At 29.9% G+C, this 13,861-nt stretch overlaps 1 protein-coding gene across 1 annotated transcript in view; it reads right to left on the reverse strand.

Moving 5' to 3' along the window:
* Positions 1-13,452, reverse strand: part of LOC123011511 (zwei Ig domain protein zig-8-like) — a 247,656-nt gene extending 234,204 nt beyond the window's left edge. The window contains exon 1 of the mRNA XM_044408968.1: positions 13,019-13,452. Within this exon, the coding sequence (XP_044264903.1) occupies positions 13,019-13,073 (55 nt within the window). The 5' untranslated portion in view covers positions 13,074-13,452. The remainder of the gene's footprint in view (positions 1-13,018) is intronic.
* Between the last annotated feature and the right edge of the window lie 409 nt (positions 13,453-13,861).

Below are 13,861 nucleotides of genomic sequence, written 5' to 3' on the forward strand. Positions count from 1 at the left end.
ACGTACCCCCAAAGAAAAAAATCGATGGGAGTAAGGTATGGAGATCGTGCGGGCCTGTGAGTAGTACCTCCTCTGCCTATATACATTTTGCTTGCTAATAAAGGATTTCTGTGCTCTACACCAATACAGTAAACCATATTCACTAATTCTTCACGAGTGAAATTCATTATTGACAATTAGATGTGTACAATTATTAAAAGTACACGAAAGTGTCAAATTTTACGAAAGCAGCCTCGATTCCTTTTTTTTAGAAAAAAACCATCAACATTTCTTATTTTGCAAAAATCGTACAAATTTTACAAAGTAAACCCCATAAACCCTACATCGACAAAAAGCTCATAAAAAATGCCATGTAATGATGCAATAAAATATAGAGTGTTGTATTTAAAAAAATCGAGTTATTGCCATTTGTATTTTGTCATTTAAAAAAAATCGTAGTAGGCGATGGAACATCGACTCCGAGTTTGCCTTTTTCTCAAAAGATGAACTAAAGCTTAAGGAATCGACTGGAAAAAAATTGGTTAAGTTGTCTTGAATAGTTTTGAAGTTATGAATTTTTTTGTGAGTCCTATGCACGATGCAATTTCGACACATAAATTGGCATAAGTCAAAAACTATTGCAGGTAAGTCTACGAAACCAAGGTGCGTTATATTGACAATTTAGTGGCGAATACAGATATGTAATAAAAAATTGTGGTTTACATTTAAAAAAACGGAACTTAGTTTTGTATCTTATTTGGGACACCCTGTATATAAATAGAAATATTTTTATAATGAGCCTCATTGTTGGATCTATCGTTAAAAAATCATGTCGATAACTTGGATAGAAAAAAAGTTATAGAGCGTGCACGAACCCCTGGGTCACCCTGTATGTATGTATTGACTACAGTTGCAAATACGGCTGAAAACAATACATCACCATTCAAAAGGATATTTTTATTTGTTCCGCTTCAATAAAATAACTATCACTTTAATTACACGAACATTCACTTTTTGGGTAGACCAAAAAAACCTTTATCAAGCTGTCTATTGAGTTTGTTCGAGTGACCTCGTAATCTGTGATCTTCATTAAATAGTAACAATGTGGTTCAAGATAGAGCAAGGATTCCTTAATGTTTGATACGTTAAAATAAGGTCACACCAAATACGAGCATTTGAGTTCAACTATGACAAGATGTTCTTCTCACAACTAATGACACAAGACTCATCTAACATTAATTATCTTTCCTTGCCTTTCGGCCACGGAAATGTTACCAGATTTTGTTAATTGAATAATTGTCCGAAAGCATTTAACAATTTACTCGGTTCTAACATTTGACTTTCAATTATTCTAATTCAGAAATGCGTTGAAAACAAACGTCGTTATGAAGCTTGCGGTTTAATAAGCTCCATTATGTGTAACACTACCTATTACATTTACAAAGATTTTGCGAAAACGCATGATAAATTATGTAAGGTGAAGAACATAAATTTCGTGAAAAAACCTTTCCTATAATTTGTCTCTTCCATCATTTGTTTCATAAATAAAAAAAAGAGATTATTTACGAGCTGCTTCTTCACAAACCTCCCTCCGGCAAATATGTAATGACACTTCTTGAGAACAGAGCGCTTGACCCTCGAGAAAGTCAGATTTCTTCTCATGTTTCGCAGTCTTGACTAAAAAAAATATTAAAGAAGAGACACAAGGTTTACAAGAACTAATTTTGTTGATACATTACGATTTACAAATCGTTATCAATGTTTTAATAAAAATAAAAAATGTTTGAATCAATTTTGACAGTATCAATAGAATACAACGCATAGTACAAAATGTATTGTACTGTAAATGAAGAAAAGCAATTTAATGATAATTTGGGTAAGTGCCAAACAGAATAAAAATAATTCTAATCTAGATTGGCCGATTTTATTCTAATTTTGGCACATTATCGAATAAATGTGAGATTCTCAGAGAAAAATTTATTTATTTCTTATTGCTTCAACCATTGTTACATTTAATTTTTAATTTTATTGGTAAGTTAAAAATGTCATGTCAAACTTTGTTAATTAATAATTTAATTATTAATTGTATTTTATTTATTAACTAAAGTCACTTCACAAGCAACCATAATTTATTATTATTTATGCTTATTACTCGTAGTAAACAGTACTATCATAAACTTAACACTGAAATTAAAAAAATGTAATAAATAGCAAATTTAATTTTTGCATGTATTTTTAAATTTTAATTTTCCTATTTTGCAGCCTATTTTAATAAATATGACACCAACTTATGAAAAAGTAAATATTTAAATTTAAATGAGAAAAATATAAATCAGATTCTGGACGAAAAAAATAGTTCTGGTTAGATAATTTTCGCGACCGAGCATCTTATATTTGTAATAAATATTTGATCATTAAAATTATGCTCAATTATGCAATTTCCATTGTTTATAATTTAGTTTTGATTTACTGAAAGTTTGATTTTGTGTTGTTCAAAAACAAATGCGTTTATTGTAACACATCTAGGTGTACTTACTATATAGAGTGCTTATAAATGATTTTCATTTAGCCAGCTTTGGAATTTTTTTGCATGTAACTTTATTTGTGCCGCTCTACTTTTTTTTGAAAGCTCTAGTTCTGTCATTAGTGTCACTTATTAATTAATAAATAAATAGTTGTTAATTAAACTTTTGTTGTTTCAACTAATTTCCAATAATAATTGACAATAATGTATACTTTTTTTAAGAAAACAAGTTTATAATTGAAGTCTATTTTCGAAGTGGACGCTTAGTAAACGGCGATTTATTAATTTTGAGTTAAAACAAGTAGGTACCCCTATTTTCGTAAAGCGGCATTTTTTATTTTACATGGAAAATTCACAGCTGGCTAGATGAAAATCATTTATAACCACTTTGTATTAATCAAGGATATGAATTTTTTATTAAATATTTTTTAGGATTAACTTTTACACTGGGTGTCCGGTCTCAAACTCAAACATATGAAAGTAATGTTGAATGCGATTTTTAAGTATTTTGCAATTTCTTTAATAATAAAATATGTAGGTATCTAGTAATCAAGAATTTATTGGTTTTTATTAAAAACAACAAAAGTATAAAGTAATAAAAAAACAACAAATACGTTTTGAACATAGTAGCCTTTCTGCATTGGAGCAATTATTCATTTTATTTAACTCCAACTAAATTTTACTTCACGTATTGATAAATTTGAAAATAATTGTATTTTAAAGTAAAAATACTATTTTTATTCTTATTTTTGTAATCATTTGACGCGAAATAATTTTATCTTTTGATAGGTACAACCATCACCAGGGTTGGGTAACAATGTATTATTATACAATTACTACTTAATTTGCTACATGCTCGTTTTTGATACATTTATTCCATTTGCTACATATTACAATAAAAACTTCTATGCAAATAAACAACTTTATTAAAAAATGTAAACATAAACTCGAATTTCCAAAAAAAAAATATCAACTTGAAAAATATACAGAGTGAATTTTTAAAAACGAACCAGAAAAATAAAGAAAAATTAGACATATTATTATTTAGACTATTTACTTCAATTTCTGCAAGAAGTGTTGATTTTTGACTTTCTCTCTTAGCTGAAACACTTCCTTCGTCATTATATAAAATCATCTTCGAAACTCTTTGCTGCGAGTAAGTTTTATTAATATTTCTATAATTATTATTTATTATCGCCGGAAATGCATCACACAATTGGCACTTTGCCGCTATAAGCGCTCATTGTTTAACCAACAATTTACAAAAAGTAGTTTTTTGAAAAACTTGTGGGCTTTTCGACTGTGCTCCAAAGTATTTCTATCCATTGTTATTGCACAAATTATTATTTGTAGTTATGTTTCAACAATTTAATCGGTAAATTCTGTTTAACATGTGTTTGGCCAATGGCAGCAATTTGATACTTTTGTTACATTTACGACGTTGCAAAAATAAACAATACCATGTTAAATCCCTATGTTCGCGATTGAAATCGGACACTTGATAGATTTATCCTAAAAAATCTGGTATGAACATCACACGACTTTCCTTATCCTACTTATTTGGAAAACATCCTAATAACGCCAGATTACACGCGAAATAGATCATAGTTGTCGCGGGTTCGAGTCTGGGGTGTAGTTTTTTTTAGTTCGGTACCCATTATTTTTATTATTACCGTTTAATAAAGTATATTTTATGATACTAAATAGTTTGTATTCTCATGAATTTATTGTTTCTTCAACCGTATAAATTTGTGCGACCGATTTTTACCAATTGTTTCGTGCTACGTCCCCTTGCTACAAGTAACCTACATACCAAATTTCAAGTTTCTAGCTCTTATCGTTCTCGAGATATGCTGTTTACATGATAAGAAAAGTAAAAATGATTTCAATTAAATAGTTTTTAATTACTGCAGTTTTATTTTGTTTTCTACTACAGCAAATAACATATTACATATTGTTCAAATTTTACATTTCATTTCGCGTTTGTATTGGCGGTACTCTCGGGTGAATAATCGATTTCAGCACGTTGTCATTACAATTTGAATAAGTTATCCTCCATGTCCATGCTTGATTCGCTGTAAATTAGATATTCTGTAGCGAAGATTGATTTGTCATACAACATTCTGTATTGAGTGAATGACGCTGATGATACAGTTGTGTGCCAAATAGTGTTTTGATGATACGCCATCTAACGTCTGTTGCGTCTGCAGGTGACGTATTATAGGGGCGATGCCACGCGTCGCGACGTACCTCCAAAGTGCCTATCGAAGCGGACGTCGCTGTCGTTCACTCACATTCACGTCCTCGATACTCATTTATCCTTCGACCGCATTATTTTTAAAGTGCCATCCTGCGACGTCTCTTTGAACATTGTCTAGGTCGAACACTTGTCAATTTCTATACGTTGTCATTAATCTTCATGGTGAAACAGTTAGGTTTTAATATCTTGTGCTACACACTTTGAAAAAAAAATTGATTGTGAAGAAATAATGATTTTTGTGTTTGGCGGAAACAGATCAATATCAAAACATAAATTTGAAAAAACGAATAATACATTTATTTTCCCAAATGGTTTCAAAAATGAATTTTTAGATTGATGAAATGTGGATGGTGAATTTCAAAGTTCAAATTTTGTTGACCTTGTGTCTCGTTTCATTTTTTAGGTCGAAGAAGGTCTTTCAGGAATACCATTAAATAGGCCAGTCATCTAGGACAAAAAAAGCAAAAGTTTTCAAAATCAGACATAAGGTCAAAAAAAACATCTAAATTCGCAATTTGCTGAGATGACTGGAACATTGTTAAAAATAATTATTCTCAATTTAAAAATGTTCCGAAGGTTTGAAAAGGTTACAAATCAAAAATTACTTTTAAAATTATTAAACAAACATGTAATAGGAGATTTGCAAAACTTTTGTAATATTTTTGCAAACATGAAATTAGTATTTACATAATTATCATTTTAAATATGCTACGGAGGTCTGCAAAGGTTGCAAATTCAAATTATAGTCTGTACAGTATAACGAACATTTGCAACTAATATACAGGCTGCGCCAGAACTCACGCCTCAGAAAAAATTATTAAGTAAGGTAAGATACCAGGAACATGAAAAAAATATTTTAAAAACTCTGTCAAAAAAATTTGACATTTATTTTTTGACATTTGACATTTTTTATGTCTATTTAATGATACTGATGATCTTGTATATGTTTTTTTTTGCAATTATTTAGTTAAGGGACAAAAATTTTGCTAATAAAAGTCACAAATACCATTGAACAGAGTTACAATTTAGGATACAGCTTCCTTGTTTCCTCTTTTAATAGCCTATAGCAAAAAAAACTTGGAAAATTATTTTCCAACAAAAATAAATAGAGTCAAAAATGCAAACTTTAAACCCTCATAACTTTGAAATTTTTATAGATAATTTTTTTTAAATATTTTTTCCATGTTCCTGGTATCTTACCTTATATGGCATCTAGGGCGCGAGTTGGCGCACCTTGTATATTCGAAAACTTATGTCGAAATTTTAAAACTTTTGGAGCTTGTTAGGCAAAATTGACTTTGGAATTTTAGGATGACTGGTCTAAATACTAACTAGGAAATTTCAGATTTATTTTAAAAATGTTATTACGTTTTAAAAATTTACAATTTGTAAAAAGTGTTTCTTTGCCTCTGATTAAAATTGTACAAAATTTAATTTTACTAATTCATAAAACTTTTCAATCTGTAGGTACTATCACTGTTTGCAAAAAAGCTATTTTAATTGCAAGCCCGGCCATTTTTTCAAAAAACATTTAACTTTAAATGTGTTGCATTTGTCTATTAAGTTTTACAAGACAAACCTATAAAGGTTCATTATTATTTTTAAAAAACATATTGTAATAACAGCTGAACTATGAAGTCTTTTTTAGTAGAAATGCAAGGAAAATTTTAATTTAATTTTATAATTGGAATATAAAACATTTTTCAACAATTTATATGCTTGAAATATTACCATAACTACGAGTATTAAAAAACAATCAATAGTATGTGAATTCCGATATAAGTCTGTAAAAGTTTTCATGTCGTGTATTTTATCTTCATCTTTATTGACCTATTTCTATTTTAACTTATATGCAAAGGGATATTTTTATATATTTATAAGTATTGTATTAAAATTTAATATTACATGATGAGCTAAGCAGCAAATTTGTTTAGTATGTTAAAGTTAATATTAAATATTATGAAATAAATTAATTCTACAGCTACTAAGACAACAAGAGATTTAAACCATAAAACTTGTGTTGTCTTTAAAATTTTTCTCAACACTAATATTGGATCAAAAATTTTACTACATCCAAAAATTATTACAAAAAAAAATGGCAAGTGTGTTTTATGTACATATTTATAAAATATTTAATAGAAAAACGTATATTAACTTCAACATCAGAAATACATAAGCTTAAATGCACCGTAGAAACAATATAAGATATTAGTTTTGGAAAAAAAATAAAATAATTTTAGATTTATGTTTTTACAACATTTTATTGTTTGACAGTACTTGAAACTAATAAAGTCATCCGTGTTTTACGGAAATTTAGTGCATTTGCTCAAGAATATGATGTATTTTTCATTCTCAAACTGCAATTTCAGTATTTTCAGTTGTAGCTTCTAGCCCTTTAAACACGTTATGTTTAATTACTTTTAATTAGCAAGAATAAACAAAATCAATATTAGCAAACCAAGAATTAGCATATTATCCGCCTTTGCAATTCGAAATGAAAATCCCTTTTCTATATCCCCTCAGGCTTTCAGCAGTTCTATTAAGTTATCTTCAGATGCACCGTCTGTTGTTGCTAGGGTCAAAGCAGCAGTCGTTAGTGACCATTAGTGTTTCATTACTTTGGTCACAGGTTTTTGGGACCCCATCAGTGCAAGCAATTTTAAGGGCTTGATTCTTGCAAAGGCCAGAAAAGTAAATTTACCCTTTCCTAATTTGCATGATTTGATAAAACTATTTAAAACTCTATTTTCTTGTGCCCTCATTTTAAATCTTTTTAAATTATCCAAAACTCGACGCTAAACGTTCAGGCCTGTAAAACCGTTAACAAAGCCTTTACATAGCGCTTTGACTTGCCGAGAGTAGTTTGGCGGCATTTTAGTGTCCTTTTTGGTCATGAAATACCGCATTTACGCCAAAGAATGAAGGCGAAAACAACCAGCAAAAAAGCAGCTTTAAAGCTAGATAAATATTCAGATTTTGTTACTTTTTAAGGCAATTAATATTCACGTGTATGTGTGTGTCACACAAAACATATCGAGAGATCAAGATAATTTGTAATCGAGTCATTGGAAAACGTATGTCTGTTTTTGAACTAACTGCCAAATAAAATGACAAATCAAAAGGTAAAACGGCAAAATAGTTTGGAATTAGTCGCCAAAGCATAATAACAACCGGACCATTTTTTTGAAGATAAATCATAAATTTAGTTATTAAAATCATCATCTTTTTGATCATGCCATTTTACCTTTCGACTTGTTATTTTATTTGACGTTTCACAGACATACGTTTTCGGATCCAAGGATTGTCTTGATCTCTCGGTATAAATATGTATTTAGTTATTTCTAACAAACTTATCATTAATGCAGAATCAATTTAAAGTGTAAGCTTTTAGTTTAAAACTAATATTATGTACGATTATACAGACTGCCCCAGCGAGTTGAAAAAGTCCATTAGTGACCTTTAAAAGTAAAATTATTTTTTTTTATAGGACATTAATAGATACTAATCTAGTGCATCACCTAAAATTATTTTCAACTATACAACATATCCCAAAAATAAGTTACAATACAAACTTATGATTTTTTGAATAAAACACCGTATGTTTGTTGTCTTTGTTGTTCTTACGCTAAACTTTTATTTGTCGATGTCTCTTAGAAATAAGACGTTTCTTTTGACGAAAACATGCATTTTTTAAAAATTTATTACACAAAAACTAAGACAGCTAGATTTTTTTTTACTTCTGCAAAGAAAAAAGTACAGAATTTAAAGCTGTAGCATTTTTTTAGTGTTTTGCATTTGTAAAGATTAAAAAATTAAGAACTTTGTTAAAAGTTATATAACTTAAAACATTTAGTCGTTATAAATACTAAAATTCGAATTATTTTATTGTAAAAATAAAGAATAATGGATTCAGTTTCACACAGAATGATTATTAAGTAAGATATTTCTTCCATCTCTTGTGCAACTGTGCAGTTTTTGGCTACTGAAACAATAGTAATTATTTTTTTAATGTTTAACGTTAAATATCTTTTTAGTTGTCGATTATAAACACCTAAAAGTAAATTATTTTAGAAAGACAATTTAATAATCTTTTAAATGCAAAAACAATAAATGAGGTGTTCCATTTAAATTTTTTAAGTTATTGAACATGTAACAAACGCCTTCAATTTTTTATCTTTGCATAATATGCAAAGTGTGTTGTATATTATTAAATACTTCTAGATGTCTTAGTTTTTGTGTAATAAATTTTTAAAAAGTGCATGTTTTCGTCAAAAAAACCGTCTTATTTTTAAAACTAAGCAAAATCGACCAATAAAGAAAAAATCTACATCCAAAAAAGCAAGTTTCATTTAAAAAAACACAAATTTGTATTGTAATTTATTCTTGGGACACGCCGTATAGTTGAAAATAATTTTAGGCGATGGACTAGATTAGTATCTATCAATCTCCTATATATTTTTATTTACTTTTACCATTTAAAGGACTTTTCCAACTCTCTGGGACAGCTTATATAAAGCACATGCACGTGACTTCAAAGACAAAGTTTGATTTTTGAGGCATTTGGTGCAAAAATCAATTAAATTAAGATTATCCAAAGCGTAGCAAAATATGTATAGTTGTTGTAATTTGCTGAACAAGCCATTCACACACTCACGTATTTATTATAGAAAAATAAAGCAAAAAATTCAAGGAAAAAAAAGTTATTATTAAAAAAAGTTTATATAAGTTATTCGAGTTTATAAGCATTTAAGTGTACACAAACATTTTTATCGTCATATAAAATTAAGTGTTTATATTTATCATTTAGTGATCAACCCTTCATAAAAAAAATATTTTCTCGAGAAAGGCCGGAATGATACAATTTTATTTGTGTTTTCTACACGGTTAGCTCAAAATCAACTTGGAAGCTTTTTACTTTTAATGGTCAGTTTTGACGATATCGAACTCTATTTTTCATCGGAATCTGGGCGACTGTCAGATATTCTTTCGTCCTTGCTTCAACGACGCTTGTTTGTATGATAAATGACCGTGATCAAAGCTGTCCTGAATGACGGAAATAAAACCAACTACAAATGTTTCGTTTCGAATTTAAGCCGTAACAGGTCACCTGACACAGCTGCACAATTGTTCATTACCTTAAATTACAACCGTCCACAAAAGTAATTACAACTTTACTTTATGAAACTGGAACATTCTCCAACTTAATTAATAATGACTAGCACCAAAGTTAAATAAATTTCTAGCAAAAAACTGGCCAAGAGAACAACGTTTTCGTATGTCACCAATTTTTCAATTAGGAAGTTGTCAACTGCAAAAACCCGAATTGAAAATTTAATAACAATTTTAGGTCTGACTTACCAGCTACGTCTTTTGTCAGTTAAAATAAAAAGCATTTCCGTGTATTACACCGCATCTTCTTAACAGATTTTCACGTTCTTATAACTTTACTCGCACCATTTTAAGTGCAAAGAAACTTTTGCAAAATTTTTATTTTTGAGAGCATGAGCCATTTCAGAATTGGAAAGATACGAGGGTTGTTTGAAATGTCTGGTAAAAAACTATTTGGCGAACCGCAAGTGAGATATGTCATCTTTCATAGTAAGTCTGTCAAAGTTTCAACAAAAAGTTACAGAATTTTAAAAATAAGTTGTTTGAACAAATTTCGAGAATGGAAAAAACGAATTTCGGGCTGTGATTAAACATTTTTATTTAAAAAAATGGACCAAATGCGAGATTTCAGCACTCGCTGAATTATTATATGAATTAGTTCCGAATTCACCCTACTCAACAGATTTAGGACCTTGTGACTTCTACCTACATCCAAATCTAAAAATTAGCTTGGTGAAGAGTGATTTCAATCAGACAAAGACACCACAAACATGGTGAATGAATATTTTAAAGCACTCGAAAAATATTTTTTTTCCGATGGGTTAAAAAAATTAGAAAGTTGTTGGATGAAGTGCATAGATCTTAATGAAGATTATTGGTGCTATTCGGTAAAAAAATACTTGCTATAGCGCTATAACTCTTTAGGCTAGCGACTATAAGTAAAAATCGAATTCTCTAAGAAAATATTTCTCTATACCTAAAATTCTATAAGCTTAAAGTCTCTATAAAGTTATGGCGAGAAATTTGCTAACCGTAAAGACTTATAGTCTCTATAACAATACAGGGTGCGCCAGAACTCGCGCCCCAGAAAAAAATTTCAAGTAAGATAAGATACCAGGAACATGGAAAAAATGTTTAAAAAATTCTATCTGTCAAAAAATTATGACATTTAAGTTTTGACATTTGACATTTTTTTATGTCTATTTAATGATACTGATGATCTTGAATACGTTTTTTTACAATTATTTAGTAAAGGTACAACAATTTTGCCAACAAAAGCCACAAATAACATTGAACAGAGTTACAATTTAAGATACAGCTTCCTTATTTCCTTTTCTAATAGTCTGTAGCAAAAAAAAATGGGAAAATTATTTTTGCAACAGAAATAAATAGATTCAAAGTCCAAAATTTAAACTCTCATAACTTCGAAAATTTTATAGATAATTTTTTTTAACATTTTTTCCTGGTATCTTCCCTTATATGGTATTTTTCTCTGGGGCGTGAGTTCTGGCGCACCCTGTATATTGTTATAGTAACAATGTCACTCCTCAATAATTTATTATAAGTACTTCTCTCCGTATTTCGCCAGTGATGCTAATTTTTGTTTTCTTATAATTATTATTGGTATCGTGTAAAGTTAATAATAGGTACATAGTTCAGTGATGGATCATAACAATATTGCACTAATTGCATTACATTTATTATTAAATGAAGAAGAAAGAAGGTAATGTTGGACAATAATGAGCTTCTTACTACAAAAACTTTAATAAAAAAGAGTGTCTATTTAGAAAAAAGTTATTTTGCAAAAGATACAAGCAGGTTTTATGAAAATCGGCAATAAATTTTGTGTAATTTATTAATATGAGCTCAAAGTTGATGCATTTTCTAAATTTTCCTTCGGTTTTAGTTTAAAAATTGTTACTTCTTCAACTCGTTTTCCAAAAACGGTGCAACCTGACCTACTAATTTAATTGCGTTCTTTCTCTTTGATGTTTTTGTTATATTCTCATTAATTTCTTACTAAAAATTAGAGAATGTTTAGCAAACCTACATTACAAATTGTGTATAAATTTTAGCGGTGGTCTTTTTCTGACTTCTGCTCGCAGACTTTTCATCTTCAAATTTCCAAAAACTGTTGTTTCCGTTTTTGTATTTCCATTTCTAAATTCTCTTAGACGATTTTTTTGCTGAAGTTTAATGTCATTTTTTATTAATGAAATTGAAAACTGGAACTGCCTACTTTCAAAAATTACCATGAATAAATTTGTTAAGACTGTTTGACTATTACACTTAATAAAAAACAGACTTTAGGGTAATTACAGCGATATAACTCGAATGTTTACATAGACGCTTAGAGAATACCAATTTTGATACGATTCTATAAGGACTTTAAAAAAATTATACCTATACAGAGCTGTATTAGCCATAGAATAGCCTAATATATTGAAAAATAAAAATTATTGTTATCAAAAATTTTTTCTTTAACTAGGAATTTTACCACATTTATCAACAAATGTGCAGTAGTTAGCAAATGAACAGCAATTCTGAGAAAGCTTAGTCAACATTATGTACAGCAATTGCCATTTTACCGACTAACCACGTCTTTAATAACACTAATGGAACATTCACGCTTTCTCTAATGCAACCAATTCTTTGTGTCTGTCATATATTTCAGAAAAAAATTCAGACGCTAAATCTAAAAAATGTTCCAAAAAAAAGACTAGTCAGGATTAAGAAAAACGAATTCTATAAAATCAAAAATCTCATTATACTACTTAAATAGAGGCGGATAAAATATGAAGCCTTAATAAATAAATCGCTAAATTAACGAGCAAGTGGAATCGTTTTTATTTGAACGCTTTACATCTATATCGAGAATTCGATATTTGAGAAACGTTCCAGCAAAAAGAACTTCAGAATATTTGATTGATTCTGATTTGCATAATATTTGCAGAATAAAAATGAAGAAATATCTGAAATATTTATTTAACTCGGCTTCTAGTCAGAGATTAATTTCCGCAGTGTGCAAAAATTCGATGATACCGCACTGGTAATTGCTTTAAATTAAATGTTCCTTGTTGGCAATGATGCCCGAAAACATCATAATGCTACAATGGAAAAGTGAAGGGAAGGTCGGTGCAACTTACCCACGCAAGCTACAAACAAAAGGCCTAAGAACAAAAGTTCTCGTGCGTTCTCCATTGCGCTTAGAGGGGTCCTTCAACATTACCACCAGCACAGTAATTTGTTACCATTATCGCCGAGTCTCTCACCAGTGTGCTGATTATTTCTTCGAACATTTGCGATTATCCAAAATAAACTACTTTTAATTCGAGATTGTGCACTAAGAAACACTAAACACTGCACACTAGGGAAATTTGAAATCACAAGAAGTTCACTAAACTATCATAAACGATTTCAACTAACGGTTATTACGTTAAATCTAATGTCTTCTATTTGCAGCTATTGAGACACTTGATTTTGATAAAGAAGTTTTAATGGTGCTAATTAGCGCGCTTATCAGGTGGCGTTCGAGTGCGCGGATTGCGGATAGGAAACATGCCGTGAAGTGTATGGAAAGACTTTCAGGGAACGAGTGGCGCCTCGACGCCGCAGAACCCGGTCAAACTCCGGCGCCTGCGTCCGTCCCTTTAATTCTATTATGATTATAGTCATCGCTGATAACACAGATTCGATATTGATGGACAGTTTCTGGGATCCACTCCACTTGTAAATCTGTCCCTTTCTTATCAAAAATCCTTTGACAAGTCGAGGTTATCGCGCCACCTCCTAGATAAAACGGTAGGTACTTTCGGAGCTTTACAACTGTTACCCTTCTTGACATAAGTAGCGACTAGAAGCCTTCGAATCGATTTTAATTTCGTTTAAATGCAACTCTAACCTCTGAGTAATTGGAGGGACAGACCGTAAAAAAATTGTCGCAATTTAACTGCGACGACCATTTCAGGAGTTTTATGTTGACGCGAAAA

Source organism: Tribolium madens, unplaced genomic scaffold, assembly GCF_015345945.1.
Source record: "Tribolium madens isolate multiple individuals breed KSU strain unplaced genomic scaffold, Tmad_KSU_1.1 Scaffold_91;HRSCAF=231;Tcas5.2_LG7, whole genome shotgun sequence".
NCBI lineage: Eukaryota > Metazoa > Arthropoda > Insecta > Coleoptera > Tenebrionidae > Tribolium > Tribolium madens.